Consider the following 17,996-nt stretch of genomic DNA (forward strand, 5'->3'; position numbering starts at 1 on the left):
ATAGTTCACAGTTCTTTTTAGCTTATTATTCATCATCTGTTAGCACTATAGTTTATTAGATAATGTTTTGGGTGCTAATAAATCTATTTATAAATGCATTTATAAAGGTTCATAGGTTGTTATTCATCATCTACTAATAGTATATATACTGTTTATAAACTGCTATTCATTAAAGTGCTACTGATTTCTCTTAACAGTTTCGTTTTATACAGACAATAAATTGCATTAACATACAGCCAATCATATACCACCAACATCCCAGACTTACCCAATAGGAGCTAACTAATCATATTGCTGTCTAAACAGAAAACACTCTTTAACCCAAAAATCAGCTCAAACAAGTTTCCTTTTATGAGGCCCTAAAACATATTGGAATGTGTTTTATGACTTTATGGAGAGGCACTTCAAAAGAGTGCCTTTTAGAAATGCCATTATGTTGCTTAATTTGTGTGTTTTTTTATATTATATAATTTACATTTTGGTAGTATGAAATGTATTTTCTTGTCACATGAGTTACTAGCAATTTAAAGCCAGTTCAGCTTCATACCAGAAAAAGGAGAAAGAAAGCTTTCTTCTCTGTCTATATGAAAAGCCTTTGCTTTAGATAATCCTGTTATTTGTGGATGCCTAGTGGTCAGAATAACAGACTGTACACAAGAGAAATATTTAGGCACACAGGTGCACATTTATTTTTAGTGTTCACACAATAAAGCTTTACGGGAGACAGCGACCAGCAAATCCTTATGTTGAAAAAGTGTTTCTTTAAAGGTTTGAGAGTAATCCATTCTACAGTATCTTCACTTTGGCCCGCCTTCTCTGTGGATCTCCGATCACGATTCAGTTCATCAGAGGTTATAGCGATCTGCAGACACACAACGGGGAAAAAAAATACGCTGTCCAGCAAAGACACCTTAAGAGAGCCTGGAGCCCTCACACCGTCTTCTCTTACCAGGATGGCTGCTATTAAAATCACATACCTGCACATCCTGATAAGAGAAAGCTCTCAGCTAGCTTCAGAACCTCCTTTCATTGGAGGTGTGGTCGAATTCAGTTCAGGGTTTCAAAATCCTGTTTCTGGGGTCCCGCTTTGTCTGCTGGTTTTCATTCCAACTGAGTTCTCAATTACTTAATGAAACCTTTAATTGTAACAATCTGCTTAATTATACCTTTTCATTGTTCTCCGCTCCTACAAAGTTGCTGATTTCCAGTTATAAAATTGTATAAATCTCATTATAATAGCAATGTCTCGCAATTACCCTTGATGTATTATTACCCTTGATGCATTTTTTCCTGATTTACGCCTGTTTGTGCCTGTTATTTTACGCATGCCTCTCACTGGTGTAGCTTCAACTAGCTGTTTGCATGTGAAACTTCCTACTTAAACATTTACAGGCTTTTAGATATTTAAACTAAAGTTACCTTAAAATATAAAAGAAACAGAAAAGAATATAGATATAATATATTCTCTTTTGAAGGAATCAATACCTCCCATTACACCTTCCCCAGTACGAATGTCCATTGTGGATAAAACAAAAGTTTCTGCAGGTGTCAATTGCACTTCGGATGATGGCCTGACTCCAGTTTGTCGTCTCTTTTTTTTAAATTTATTTTCTGCTGCTTTTTTTTTTGTAATCCTCCTAGGTCATGCTATTTATTTCTTTCTTTAATGTCAAGTGTCTGTCACTGTGACAGGATGATAGAGGGCTGAGGCTCAGAGACAATGTAAGGTCAAAAAATAAGTTATTTATTAAATAAAATGAATCAAATAAATAGGCACAAGGGCCAAGAGAAAAGAGGTTCAAACAAAAATAAGTGAACTTACAAAGAAAATGGTCAGGTTCCAAGTATTTTTTAAAAACAAGACACTTCTTTCAAAACACAAAACTCTCCAAAGCAAAGCAAACAAAAGAACACCCCCAAGCCAGGACCTCTCCCCCTGGCTTTTATCCCCTGTGGCTGGAGCCCAATTAATCAATAATTACTAATTATTCAATTAGAGCTCCAGCCACATTCTCACATGTTTTCCTGGCAGGGAGAAATTTAACCCCCTACATATTCATATAGATGGGGAGTTCCCCGTCACAGTCACTTAGAGTGCTCCCGTGAATTATTATTTTTTTGTTATTTCTTTCCATGTTTTATAGCCCTGCAAAGTGTTAAATAATATTTCCTGGGTTTTTTTTGTTAGTTTTTTTTCCATTTCACTAAATAGTAACAGGTCAATTTAGTCTTTGTGGAAAAGTGCTTTCCTTTTGTTTTTGGCCGGTGGCATAGTTGCATCAAGGTCGGAGTCTGCAGAAGCAATAGCTTGATCCTATTATATTTGCTTTCTACTTCTTTGTGTTCATTCTACCATTTATTTATCTTTGCCAAGAAGTTGTAAATTTTGACTTCCGGCATTGCAAATCTATTTATGAGATGCAAATTCTCATCTCTCCTGTATAATGACAGTAATTTATGCTGATCGTAAACTTGCAGTGATATTAAGAAAAAATAAGAGCTGTTTAGTACATGGAAAGCAAAAATTTTACAAAGGACGAAGGCTACAAATTTGCTGTATTTCCGAACAAGTAAGTAATGTTAGTACAAAGAGCCCATAATGTGCTAATTTATTTGTTTTATTTTAATTATGTATGTCTGGTGTCAGTAAGGGTTGTGTTACAGTTTAATGATGACAAATAACACAGCTGTTCATAGAATTTGTGAAATACACATACTGTCCCACAAGCGATTAATTAAAGTGTTCCAAGCAACCCCATGCACAATGCACTGGCAAAATGCGTCCCAAGCTATAAACAAATGAACTGACACCTTCACAATGCATCTATGCTTTGCTTTGTCCCATACGTTAATGGTTATTTTCTCTTTCAGGGAACCGGGGTTGCATCTGCAACCTATCGTTAAATATTATGCCATTTTACGAAATAAAATGCTATTTAGAAATATTCATAAATATTGAGAATCCTCAGTTTTATTCTTGAAGTAGGTTTGGGGCTATGGTGACAACTCAAAACGTATTTGGCCTCTGTATCAAATGCATTATATTAATCTTGTAGGTCACGACTAAGAATTGCAAAAGAGCAATCCAATGAATAAATACAGTGCTGTACTAAAAATAACTGCAAAAATACAGAGCTATTTTTTGGCAAGATTTGTATTTTTATTTTTTGAATTAATATGCTGTGTGCAAATCCCATAAAGTGAGAAACACAGAAGTATGCTCACTGTATTAAAATAATATTTTAAAAAAGAAGAAAGCAGAAAAACTGCAGTCCTGTAAATAATAAACATGTTGGTATTTATTTTGTATAAAGCATGTCTTCATTGAAGGGGAAAGGCCTAATTTGATCAATATTTCTTAGACAGTATAAGGAGAGGTTAGGGGTATTTCAAATATGGGCTTCAGTACTGAGTTACTCCTTTGACGTCATTTGGTTATGTGAATACCCAGGTCATTAACACTCAGAGACAAATGATAGAACCTGGAAGGTGGAGGACTTAGGTACCCTTTAAGAATGATTGCATTAGCATGCAGTGCCAACAGGGAACACTGCAGAATGATATAACCACCTTAAAGAATGTCATTGTAAAATCTGCAGAATATAACCACCTTGAAAAATGGTTGTAGTATTTTGAACAAACTTATACATTGCAACCATGCATTCTAATATATTATATTTATATACATTTTCTACAGCAAGACACAAGACATTTTCTTTGGTAGCTTACTATGTTGTTAGAATCAATAAACTCACAAAACATTGATTGAAGGTTACCAACATGGGTTATAAATCACAGGAGCTCATCCACACCTGTAATTTGAAAATACGTTTCTTCAATGACTTCATAACTAGAAATCTAAAATGTGGTAGGGTACTTAACTGAAGAAAGGCATCTGTAACTGTTGGCTTTTTAAACAGCCTGCTGTACCATTCAATATGATAGGGACAACAAGAATAATACAACTGCGACGAAAACACCAACATGTCGCATTCCAAAATCCCTGACATGTCTTTTTTTTTAAAATGTTTTGTTTTGCTTGACAGGGTGATTTATTAAATGTGTTTAAAATACTCTTGTAGTTTTAATAAAGTATATTTAAAGGGTCACTTTAGTTCAGATATCAGTTTTAGTCAATAAAATAATATTTATATATATATATATATATATATATATATATATATATATATAATATATTTTTAATATATATATATAGATATAAATTGGGGCCATGAATCTATGAAGGTAATTATGGGCTGATCTACTATTAGGCCTGCTAGGTAATTAAGGTGTGGCTATACTAATATTTCATATAGCACACGTCATAAGAACGTACTAATAATTAAACGTGTATTGCATTAAAAAGGCTGTTTAAAATGACTTTGTATGATTTTAGAATGATATTACAGAAACGTTCCAATGTTACTTATCTACTCATAGCCATTCATGTTTACTGCAGAATCACTACACTAACATGACTTCATAAAAAGTGTGTCCAGTAAAACATGTACGATTCTCAACTTCAAATCAATTAATTTTCAAAGAAAGACCATAACTACTATATTTATTATAAGATTTTGGATTAAAATATTTTTCAACAGCAGGATTTGATGCTCTGATCTTAAGGACCATAAGCTAAGAGTTTATTGCTTGATGAAAATGGAGAGCTCAGCTTATTGCTGAGATTTCAGTTATTTATCAGATGTTTTAAAATTCCTGAATACTTTTGATAATCATGGGGATTTGATATTTGATGTATTTCTGATGAAAAATGTCTCTTTGAAAATAATTAGATTACTGTGGTTTTACTAAAGCAAGGACAGGGAGACTGACTTTAAAGACAAACAAAATCTCACAGAGACACACATAGAAAATAGTTGTTTTACGATACAAAGAAGATCCCAAAAAAACACAACAAATTCTGAAATCCAACACAAAAACACCTTTAAATAAATATTCAGTCGTATTTTGTCATCTTTGAAAAATTAAAATACAACTAATTCCACGGTCGAGCACATGCAAAATGTACATGCCTTAAAAAGGGCCTGATTACCCGCTAGCGACTATATTTATTTATTTATTTATTTATTTATTTATTTATTGAGTATATTGTATTTTAATAAATAAGTCTTTTAGAAAAATTGTTAGGAAATCGCCTTTTCCAAATACAATATATCTGAAAAGAGTTTATCTCAGCCAAACTTTCCGTCTGCCTGACCTGCTCACTCACACAACACAGAAAGACTCGGCTTCACTGTGTTAGAGGCTGTGTCACACTGGTCCCTCCTCCTTCTACTGGATTGGCAAACTACATCTAGAGCCAAAATTGACAGTTGTCACTGCCCTCTTTGAGCCAGGAGATGATTACATCATTTTTTATTCACATTTTTTTTTCTCCAAATAACAAGTAATAGCAAAATTTCTCATGTATTACTCACCCTTGTTTGTACACACCCATATATATATCCACACACACACACACACACACACACACACACACACACAGAGTAAACAAATATGGATATTAAAGACAAACATTAAACCAAAATGTTTTTCCTTTAATAATATAACATTTCCCAACAAAAATAAAATAAAATAAATAAGTGTATCAACCAGTAAATAAGATTTATGAGTTTAACACGCAGGTACTTGCCACAAAGAGTGCATTTTACTGATTAGGAAGGAAGCTGTGCAAAAAAAGTCATGTGATGCCATCAAGAATAGGGTGTAATCACAAAGCATGACATCCTGTACATTATCACAAAGTGTTGACCTCATAAAAGCTGTTAATTCTATTAAGCACACAATGGTTGTATAGTTAAAAATACTGTAGTCAATAATTATCAGATCAGCCTTATAGTAAGACTTTTCTATAGCTTATTATGAATTACAGTACATTGTCTTCATTTAATATTACAGAATCGCGTAATACCAAAACATAATTCAGTTATTTCCACATGAATCTTATTCATGTAATTAGAAATCATTTAAGAGGTTAATTGAAGAACTGCACATTGTTTCTTATCAGCAGGTTTCACACACAAAGGCTGCAAATAACAAAGTCTTTGTGAATAAAAATGGTGCCAGTCTTAATACTTTACAAACTAAAACAGAAACATATCATAATACCAGCAGCATTTTTAAATCTGATTACATGTAGTACAACTATAATATATATGTAGTTAGTAGAATTGAACAATTGTGTTAGAAAAAGCAAGTGGGTGCTGCAGTAACAAAACCATCAAGTTAAATATTTGATCTTGGTAATTGAAATAGTTTAGAAAAACAGATACATTAACGATTTAGCTGATTAACTAAATTCAGGGATTACTGGTCTAAAGAGCTAATGAGGGTTAGTGTTTATATATGAATTTCCTGAGGGAGGCATGCCAGCAATATCTGAGTTGGTGTTTTAGGCTTGATATAACTACATGACAAATTTAGAGCTTTGCTGGTTTTGTTTAAGTTCACATCTTCGTAACTTTCCAGCCTAAAAATCTCTGTCTTTTACATCATTTTCATACATGGATGCCAGTCTTTGGAAACGTGGTCCCCAGTTACTCAGGTATTCATAGTTTTGATCTGTGTCTGTGCTGTCTGATTCCAGGGAGCTGAGAGACCCAGCCACTGATCCATCTCCCTCAAATGCATAGGTCTGTAAGGAGTTATAGGGGGGAGCACAAGGATCTGTATCAGCCTCATGCAGTCTTTCCAAAATAAACTCCCTGAAAACATCATCATCGGGTCCAACTCTAAGAGACTGTCTTAATGACATTCGGATACGTGCAGTCATATCATTCCTTGGTGTTGGTTCTTTCCTTTTAGTGTGAGATCTTAAAGTTACTACGTCAAATGCCTCAGTGTCCTGTTCCCCACCTTCATCCTCATACCTCACAACATTCTCTGTGACTTCTTCCCATTTCTCAGAATTCACCTTTTCCTTCTTATAGCGCCTTACTGCCAGTATAAGTAATACAAGGACTGCAATAGAAAATGTTAAGGTTTAAATTTCATCTACATTTAATAAAACATACTAATAACACATCACTTAATAACCTAATATTAAAACATATTTCTAGATTTAATAACAGATTATGGGGGTAATAAATGTGCTAGTAAATTACACTGTGGCAGCCTTTTCTTTAAAAGGTTACATTTAGTTCAGGAATTTCAGTAAACCCATTTGCAGTAAACACCTGCATTAAGACAACAATTGTTGTCAAAACATTTATTTTAATATAAATAGAGTTTTGCAATTATTTCAGTAATAATAATAATTCAGTTCATACATACTATTACAGCATAATTGTAGAATATCTACTGGGCACCGTATAGTGGATTGAATGGGCTTCATCAGATGAAAGTGTACAATGTGACATACATGTTCTTCAGGGTTCTATTCTGAGTTATTTATATAGTATTAGTGTTTGCTCTGAGCATTGCTCATCCATAAAAATGCACCCCTAAGTTTTTGAGCTTTATACCTTTCTGCTTGTTTTTCAATGCTTAAATTATTTCTCAGTTTTAGCCATGAAGCTGGCAAGGTTGTTGTATGATGTTGGTACTTTACTGCAGTTCATTTTGAAACAAAAGGTTACATGAAAAATACACATCAATAGATTAAGCCCACTCAGCCCGTTAATCTACACATGGTAACGTGACTGGCAGGCAAGACTGGCCAGCGGCAGAAATAGCAACCCAGACACAGAAACTGCAGCTCAGTGCTTCCTGCGCCCTTTTAATAACACAAAACAAACAGGAACAAAATAATAGTTTGAACAAAACACTACATACAAAACTCTTCAAAATAATCAAAACAAAACAGCACCCAAGCACAGCTATCACAGTACCTTCCTCTTTTACTTTGTTTCTCTCTCCTCCTCCTTCTCCTACACAACCCACCCCAAACATTCTTCTTCTTCTGATTAAAGGAAATTGACACATGATGAGTGCCCTTCTATAATATCATCTAGACACATCCCCATTTTCCAGTAGTCTGAATATATTGTATTGTTTCTTTCCTTTTGTTTTCCTTTTCCCTCCTTTAATACGTTATGTATTCATTTATTATCCACCTCTAATCTATTCAACTGATTTATTAATACCTCTCTTTGTTGTTTGAATTTACTACATGTCAAAATATAATGTTGTACAGTTCCCAACCTTTGACACTCTACACATAATCCATCTACATGTTTCCCTATTCTAAAAAGATGCTGACTCGAGTCCAATTCTCAATCTATTCTTTTATAGTTTCTTCCACCCTGTTCAATTCCTCAATCTTATTCATCCCCTAACCTAACCTTTGACTGTATATCATAATAAAACCTTCCCTTAGGGTTGTGTTCCCATTTGCCATAAATCCATGATTTTTTGTTTAGTTATTGCATTTACCCCAAACATTAATTCCTTTGTTCTCTTCATAGGGTGTGACCAGGGGGTAATTGACAACCAATCATTCCATTACCACCTAGCCACATTCCACACTTTTCCAATCAAACAATCACACAGTTCAACACTTACACAATCTCCACACCAACTAAGCACTTTTCTTAGTGTGCAGAGCCTCTGCCCTTCCCACATCCTCCCCTGACTTTGTAACAATATTTATGGAGTGAATTATTGTTTATTTACAAAACTTATATATATATATATATTATATATATATATATGATATATATATATATTATATATATATATATAATATCACGTGTTAAGTAGATTGAGGTTTTCAATATCAAAAATTGGCAAACAAGTAATACTGTGTTCACTTATGAAACATATTGTAGTGTTTTATAGGACGTGTTGTTCACTTATGACAGGTATTGTATGTTTACAGTAAAAAAAAATAAAATAAATAAAAGTGCTGTTGCTTTGGCATAGAAACATTAAAAGCTGCACAGTATTACATGAGATTAATATGAGTTTGATTAACAAAGCAAGGGAGGCAAGGACACACCAGCATTTTAAGCAACAGTGCAGTTAAACTAACCATTCTATAAGATGATTCTGCACAATTTGGTAGGCATAATTCAAACTTAATGTTAATGGGGACTAGTTTGAAAAACACTTGCTAATTTGAAATTTAAATTTGGCAAGGAATATAAAAATATCATTACCAGAATCTGTATATGATATAATCCTATGTTTAAAGTAAATCTCAACACGCTTTGTTCGAACTATTTCCCTTAAACCGAATTGCCACAAGTCCATTTACTAGTAAAAGTAATTGTACAGTTTTCTTATACCCTATGTTTCTTGAATTACAGAGGTGAGCATAGTGTTAACTTACCTAATATTATTAGGAAACATGACAAGATGGCAATCAGGGCACCGGGGCTGATACCAACATAAAGAGCGAAGGCTTCAACCCCACTAGAGCTACAGCTGCCATCCGGATAGCAGTCGCACACTCTGATGGTAAGGGTATTGGTACTGCTGAGCGCTGGTTCTCCATCATCCGTAATGACAATTGGTAGGTGAAAATAAACCTGTTCCTGCCTGCTAAACGCATTTTTTCTTGTGAGAACTCCAGCAGTGTTATCTAAAATATTAAACAGCATTAAATAAATAATGACACATACATATTATACATTTACAAATACAGAAACCAAAGAATAATAAAACACATTAAGCCTTATTGTTTTATCCATTTAACTGATAGATGAAGGCCATTATCTTGGTACTGTACTGATGCTGCAGGCAAGGATAAAATAAACTGTTTTCGATGTGTATTTCCAAATGGTATGTTTTGTAACTCAAATAGTACAAACTTTACTTTGCATTGAAGTTCTACCTTTAGATAAACTGCCAATCTCTCTTACCTTGGTTATCTCTTACAGTGAAATTAGTGTTCATGCTGGTTTTAGTTGCCAGTGTAAAATAGAAGTGATGGCCTTCCATCGGGTCATCTTTATCTGTTGCACTGATTGTTTGAATTATCTGTAAAAAAAGAAACAATAATTAAAACATAAAGAAACCCATGATAATGACCCTACTATTCCCAGTTCATTGAAAGGGAGCAATGTGCGCGAAAGGTCAGATAGGATTGTGCTTGAGAGGTTTGTATAGATTTGGCTGGCGGTCCCCTTTCGTCTCATTGAGGAGAGGAGGCCAAGCCTCCACGGTGGGGTTGGGAGCTTCGCCTGCCTCAAGAGGAGGGGTGATGGGGAGAAATGGTGGGTTGAAAAGCACTTGCTCCTGCCCGCTGAATCACATGGTAATATTATTATACCTTAAAAATCAATGATAGTTGTTTATATTGCATCACTGTTGAATGAAAAAGAAAAACCTACCTGTCCTGGTTTTGCAGTTTCACATACATAAGGTGTGTAACGTTTTGAAAATTCTGGTGCATTGTCATTAATGTCTATAACTCGTATAAATACTGGTACTCTAGATAGAAAACCATTCTTTTCTGTAAAAAAAAAAACAAACAAACAAACATATTTTAATATTTTTTTACAAAAACATTATAATGTAAACTGAATTATTATAGGTTTTATTTTAAAGTAAGTTCCAATTTAATTAAACATATTCCCTCTATTACTTCATACTCAGCACAGGTGAAGTTAAACCAGCATATTGCTTCATTGGTTTACTTTGACTCTATAGCCTTTGAGGAACCATAAGAAAATAATTTTTCGTGTACAGTATATTAGCATTGTCAGTTCGAAATAACTATTTGTATCAATGAGGGAATGTTCACTTTTGATACAAATTTCAGGTTATACTTACTTTCTTCTGATGCTGAAATAGTTAAATTGTGCCAGGATGCTGTCTCTCGATCCAAAGGTTTTGCAAGCGTGATTGTTCCATTGTGCGCAGCTACTTTAAACATTCTTTTTAAATCAGTGTTTTGATCAATATGATACCTGTAGGTTTGTCAGCAAAGGATACTGTTTATTATTTCAGAATATAACTTACATTTTAGTGTTTTGCAAATTAATTGTACAGAACTGCATTGTTGTGAGGGAAGTTCTTCTATGCTGTGAAGTGTCTTAGATTTCTAACAGTTTAATTTGCAACAGAGTTATGGAGACCTCTGTGGCACCGTTTGAATTTTTTTTATATATATAGATAGATAATATATATATATATATATATATATATATATATATATATATAAATATTTTCTTATCATAATCATACAATATATTTATATCGCTGAAATTATAAACATGTTGAATTTATGCTAGAATAATTCATATTCATGGTATATAATGTTTAAGTAGCAATATAGAAAGAAAACACACATTTGATTATTAAACAGGTTAAAATGTAATATAATGATTTATAAAATGGCTTGGGTAAATTAAGTGCTGTGAATGGCTGAACAAGATCAAATGATCATAATTGTGGCCCTATATTATATCTTTAAAATGAGGGAGCTTGGTAATGGTATTTATTTATGCATTTATTGAATTTTTCAGTGCAATATCTTGCTGGGCTTACCCGTGCACAGCCTGTATGGTGTGTGTTAAATCTTGTGTGGTACTTGCCAGCTCTAACCTTTAGACATTTAAGCACTTTGTATGTAGGTATGTATACTGTGTGCCAGTGCAGGTAATGTATTTGGAGACAATTGTGTCAAACAAGCAGCTTAATAATAAAGGTTAAGAAACATTTAAAAATTAGAAATTGACAAACTAACACAGTAACTATTTCAATGAACTTAGTTGCAAGCCATCTAGAGAGCACTAAGGGCTTCATTTATGGAAGGGCACTAAACATTATGGTGCACCATAATTACAATTAGTGTGCACGTTCATGATTTCCATATTTACTATTGTAATTGTATTAGTTATCGCGCGACATAATGGGTATGTTATGGCGCACACTGATTTTATTGTGCCACACTATGTTAATCAGAATGAATATGTGATTTGTATAGTAAGCTATGATAATATATTTAAATGAGTTGCCCCGCTCTGAGTAATGAAATGAGCTTTATTCACATCGCATTTACTAAAGGGTGATAATCATAGTGCACCTTACAGTGAGTGATAATTAGTTTGTTTGTAAACCAGACTTTAACCACTGATAGGCACTCTATTTAAACCTATTTTTCTTGGCTGGAATCTATCTGACATAATGGAGGCATTGCATTACCATTTTCCTGTAGAGCTGTGAAAATTACCTGTAAATTCAGGTTAGATTAAGCATGAATAAACTTGAATGAATGTTATAATTTCTTTATATATATAGATAGATGGCTTTTTTTATATATAGTTCATTACATAGGTACAAATAACCCAGTGGTAAAATAATACCCTGGACCAAAGGTATTATAATTTAAAACAACCTCCTCCACTAGAATTTCTAACTCCTCTGCATGCAGTTTTAGTTTGCGTTGCCGTAGTATTTAAATTAGCCAAATAGTGTGCACGTCAATTAATGTGTTCTCTATTAGTAAATGGGGCAGTAAATTATGATTTATGGTGCACGTTAAGCTCACCACTTGATGTGCACGTTACAGTTACATTTAGTGCCCTTTCATAAATGAGGCCCTCTGGCTCTAATGGAATCTAAAAGGAAACATGTCTATTCCCTTAATACAAACATTTCACAAATCAATAGGAAGGACAGTGACCTGAAGCTCACTGAGATGAGCATCAGATAGAAAGATGTTTATATAAAGAATGGCCTCAATGAGAATAAAAAGAAAGATACCTAATGGGATTATTTGCTACATCTTGGTCTCTTGCTGTGACTGCACCAACAAATGTTCCGGTGATTGAGTTTTCAAGTATCTCCAGCATATACTCAAGAGCAGTGAAAACTGGAGGCTCATCAACATCTTCTACAGTGATCTTTATATCAGTCAAGTCTTTGAATTGGTTAAGATTGACAATCTGAGGATCAATGTGTTTGTTGATGACAACTGCTCTGATGCTGAACCGTCTTTTACTCTCATAATCCAAGTGCTGTAAAAGAATGAAAAGCAGATTTGTATTTTGTTTTAAATGTGTGCTGTGTTTCCAGCCGTACAATAAATCATTAGCTGAATCAGACTTTTAAAAAGGTATCATAAAGCAATACCACAGTTTTCAGATTAATATGTGCACCCTTTAAAAAAAAATGTAGAATATATACTGTTGGATGACCTAATCTGCAGTACAAGGCATGTACTGTACTTCAGCAAAGTTTACAGGTGGAGTCACAATCTGCATGAACACAAATCCATTTTTCTTACAGTTGTCAGTAAAAGCTTTCATAACACCTAAGCCTTTATGTTGAAAAAGCATAGTATTTTACATGGGCATTGTCTTAGTTTATATCACACGTACACTTTCTGCATAATTGAGACATTGATAAAATAGTACAGTAGTCAGACATATTGGGAGACAGATGGGTTGTCTGGTTTAAAAAACAAAATTGCACACAAACATTTTACAGTGCTCAATTTATTTAAAATATATAAATCATTGCGCTGAAAAAATCATGTGTTCTACTGCCAACATGTGTGTTCTGTTGGCATGTCAGACTTTCTTTGTAAAAGCAATTCAAGAATCTTGCGTTCCTAACTACTCAAGTCCATCAGTGTTTCTGAAAAATTCTCGCCCTTTTCCAATCGCAGTTAGTTTAAACTCCAGAGTATGCATGTACATGCCCTCTTTTAGTCATCTACTTTATTTTAACGATTTAGTCAGCTACTTGCATTTATTCTTCCGTTTATTTGCATCCTGTCTTTTTTTCAGTGTGTCTCTGGATCATGCCATTCCCAGTGACCTAGCGATACACTAAATTAGATATTATTGGGAGACATACATTGTGTCTGGCATATTGGACATTTAAACAAAGTACTATTTATTTTTTCTGTATTCTTTATTATTATTAGCGTTACAGCAATGGGGATTTTGAAAGTGATTTCTAACATGATTTTCAGCTTTATCATCACAAATTAACACTAACAGTCTCCTTTAAGCAGAAAGGCATGCTGGGATATCAGCAGATTCTGTTGTCAGCTAACGGCAAGAAGAATGGCAGATATCTAAGGAAGAGAGTTATGGAGACAGGGCGGCAAACTTTAAAAAAGAAATCTAGGTCAGACTGCAATAAATGGTACCAATAGCCACTGTAACACTTGTTCAAGTTTATCTTTGTTATGAAAACTTATTTTATTGAGGTACATTTTAAAAGGTATGTTATACACACAAACATAAATGCATTATTTTTAATAGTATATATATAGTATATTTAAAAATCTTGGCAAAAATGGTGCACGTCATGAAAAAATAACCATTATTTGTGGTGTACCTTCAATTAAGATGTGTAAATGTATATTGTTGCACTCTCGTTAAATATAAGTTATTTATATCAAAATAACAACATTTTAATTACTTACTACCTGTTTGTGTGAATGTCAGATGATACGTCCATACTGCAGTTTGTGTTAAAATGTAAAATGTAAATATATAGCAATATGTTACAAGTTTTAACAGTTCTTTAAAAAAAAAAAAAAAAAAAAAAAATTCCTAATTTGTTTGTTTCTTTTTTACTTTTTTTTTTTTTTTACAAGGTCCACTTTGTTTTGCTGCTTCATTACCAAGGTATTAATCATATACAAGCAGCTAGCAGGACCAAATATAGCCAAGAACAGTCTTCACTTCAGTATAAGGCATGCAAATCCTTTATTAATGTCCAACAACCTGTTAGTAAGGCATGTTTGAGAATAAGCATACAAGTACCTAACAAACCATTATTAGGAGGCTATATATGTATTATGTGATAAGCAGTCACAAATAAGTACATAATAAATGCCTACTATGTAGTGCTTAAAATAATCTTGCCAAGAGGGGTTATACTAAACTGCTCAGTTATGTGCACAATGCATGGGTTGTGTGCAATACATAGGTTATGCATTCTATTCTGAAAATGATGGTACATTATTATTGTATTAGTATAAAGCATTGTATCTCAGCAAGCGGTTATATACTTATACTTGTACAGTATTATGAAGACTTGTATGCTCTTTCAGGATACACAGATTTAAAATAAGTCATACTGTTGCTTTACTAATAAGATATATCAGTAAGAAATATGTGGTCGAAACAAATGTGGTATTGTTTTCATCTACTAGGGGTGTTGCAGGGGAAGAAGTTAAGGGGTACTCTGATGGACCAGATTTACTTGAAGAAACAGAAAAAAGGGAATTCAGCAAGAATAATGCATTAGTTAAGAACTGCTATTTCACTGCTATACTAAAGTTCCAGGTTTAATAATATGAACATTAATGTGTTTCAAACAAGTTACGTGGATGTTTTTAATCCACTACTCATTTAATAGTACTATAATAATAATTTTAAAAATTGTGGTTTCGCTCACCTTATTTAGTATAAGTATCCCTTCCTGAGTGTCAGAGTCAGTCATAATGTCAAACATATCTGAACTGTCTATTTCCTCAATGGTGTAATTCATTTCTGCGTTCTCTCCTATATCACTGTCATCAGCCATGATCCGACCAATCATTGTACCAATCGTTGCAGACTCAGGAACTGAAAAGTGGTATAGCTCTACAAACACACATGCAGTATTCAATTGAAATCTAGAAAGTTTTACATGAAAAATACCAGCCTTGCTTTAAATTACTGATACAGAAGGTATTTATAATGAGCAGTTTTTCTCCAACTAACTTTTACTACATGCTGGCACCTGCTTATGTATTTATTCTCTTCAACACTTGATAATCACAAAACAGCTGGTAGCTGGTACAGTTACCTTCAATCATTTGCAAAGGCGTCTGAAAATATACCAAATGCATCACGTTTTTTTTTCTGTACCACATTATGATTTTTGCTTTTGTGAAATGTGATTCAACAAACATGTACTACTCACTCTGTTGGAATTTTGGACCATTGTCATTGATATCAGCCAAGTTGACAGTCACAGTTGTTGTTGCAGAAAACCCTCCCAGCTGTCCTACCATATCTTTGACCTGTATGATCACCAAATGCTGCTCCTTTGCCTCTCTGTCCATATCAGGTAAGGAAGTAAAAATAATACCTAGAAAAGTAAAAAAAAAAAAATGCATGCATTCATTGTCCAGAATTATTCTAGTTTTTAATGCATAATGTTGTGTAAACATGTGGGACTACTAGTAATGTAAAATAACAAGCAATGTATGGAAAGTGCTTTGTATTGTACTGGCAATGTTTGTTGTAATCTAGGAGTAAACAAATATATTTTGTATTGTAGTACAGACTCATTTGCAGTTCATTTGATTATTAATTTAAAGGAAGAGACTGTTGAGAAATATATATATTGTAAAAATTTATTTAACTTATTTCTCATATTATCCAGAACTTCAGTGACTACACGTAAACATGTTCAAACAATCTGGCATCTAAGGTTCAGATAAATATAATCCATAATAAATGGTCATCATAATGACCACGACACAAATGTTTGCATCTGTGGTTTTAAAGCCTTTAACCTCATCTCATCTCACAGCAGGGGACTCGACAGAACCTGTAACAGCAGTGTATCACACAACACTGTCCAGTAAACTCTTCCTCCCTTTAAGCTCAGCAATAGGCTGCAGCTAATCTATCAGATCGGGGTCACGGCACCAGTGTAACAGGGTGTAGGCTGGGCACGAACTGCACACCACCAGCGAGATGTTAACCATAGGGCAAAAGAGCTGGTCTCATTTGCATCCGTGGTTTTAGAGCAGTGGTTCTCAATTTGTGGTCCGCTGGCTCCCTTCAAGTGGTCTGTGAATAGATTACATAATTATGGAAATGAAGCAGAAGCATAGTTTATAGATCCCTTTGCAAACCCATAATTAGAGACCTTAAAAACTCAGCTACAGAAGCAAGAAAACAATGGATACGTAGAGAATATCTCCAAGTTTAAAAAAAGGTCTAAACTCTGTTATTCTTTACTAGGGAGTTTTAGTGTATTTCACTCACATGCACTCAAGACAGCAACTTGTAAAGTAAGGGATAACATACAACAGGGCTTGCATTGTGTTGCATTAACATACGGCTGTAGTTGGGTTGGAGACATGAAGAGAAACTGTGTGTCTTCAACTAAACAATGCCATATGCTAATGCAACACAATACACAAACCCTGGAATGTGTTATTCCGCTTATAAAACAAATCCAATAATAATAATAAAAAATATAACAATTTTATTATACATCCTTCCACTTTGGAGAAAAAAAAAATAATGTTGCAAACATTAAACTGGAGGTTTTCAATGTTTCTATGTATTGTAATTAATTTAAATGAATGAAGCCTCCATGATGGTCTCAATCGCCCCATAAACAAAGCTGACATAACCAGTAATATTTGACTTGTTAGTGACTAAGCATTTAAAAATTCCAATCATGTATTTGTTGATAATGAAAAGATACAGAAAAGGAGGCAAAGACAAAGTTCACTATCCATGCATTACAAAAATACATATTTGGCATTTTTAAATGCTTGCACTAACAGGCTATTGTGATTTATGTTAACACTGTTTACGGAGCGATTGAGACCAGCACGGAGGCTTACAACAACATGGAGCCGAATTATGCACTGAAGCATAGAATCTTTGTGTTATGAAAAACAAATTTGTGTTATGAAAAGTAAACTAGAAACGTTCTTTAATACTCCAATTTTAAAATAACTTTGGTCACATTAACAGGCCCACCCATCACATTAAAACAAGGAAAGATAAGTCTACGGTTATTTAATATTAAAGTGATTTTTTTTTTTGTGCTTATTTTTCAGTAAGCTATAATGTTTATTGTGTGGCCTGCCGAGAAAAAAAAAATCAGGTGGTTGTGAACAAAAAAGTTTGAGAACCACTGTTGTAGAGATTTTAACCTTATCAGGGGATGGGTATGAAAAACCTATCAAAGGCCTTGAATATCCCTTGGAGCACAGTCAAGACAATTACTTAGAAGTGGAAGCACCACCAAGACCCTGCCTAGATCAGGCCGTCCCTTCAAACTAAAAGGAGACTGATCAGAGAGGCTACCAAAAGGCCAATGGCAACTTTACA

The 17,996-nt window shown here is 33.8% G+C and overlaps 1 protein-coding gene across 2 annotated transcripts in view; it reads right to left on the reverse strand.

Moving 5' to 3' along the window:
• Positions 1-661: 661 nt before the first annotated feature.
• LOC121312719 (cadherin-7-like) overlaps positions 662-17,996 on the reverse strand; it is a 32,021-nt gene continuing 14,686 nt past the window's right edge. Inside the window, exons 5-12 of one of the 2 annotated variants that reach the window (XM_041244420.1) lie at positions 15,838-16,005; positions 15,328-15,515; positions 12,673-12,926; positions 10,738-10,874; positions 10,296-10,417; positions 9,825-9,942; positions 9,293-9,544; positions 662-862 (exon numbers count right to left, since the gene is read on the reverse strand). In XM_041244420.1, the coding sequence (XP_041100354.1) occupies positions 846-862; positions 9,293-9,544; positions 9,825-9,942; positions 10,296-10,417; positions 10,738-10,874; positions 12,673-12,926; positions 15,328-15,515; positions 15,838-16,005 (1,256 nt within the window). In that variant the 3' untranslated portion in view covers positions 662-845. Of the gene's footprint in view, positions 863-5,537; positions 6,982-9,292; positions 9,545-9,824; positions 9,943-10,295; positions 10,418-10,737; positions 10,875-12,672; positions 12,927-15,327; positions 15,516-15,837; positions 16,006-17,996 lie in introns of those variants that run through there. The other variant, XM_041244418.1, reaches the window with a different exon arrangement.

Source organism: Polyodon spathula, chromosome 3, assembly GCF_017654505.1.
Source record: "Polyodon spathula isolate WHYD16114869_AA chromosome 3, ASM1765450v1, whole genome shotgun sequence".
Taxonomy (NCBI): domain Eukaryota; kingdom Metazoa; phylum Chordata; class Actinopteri; order Acipenseriformes; family Polyodontidae; genus Polyodon; species Polyodon spathula.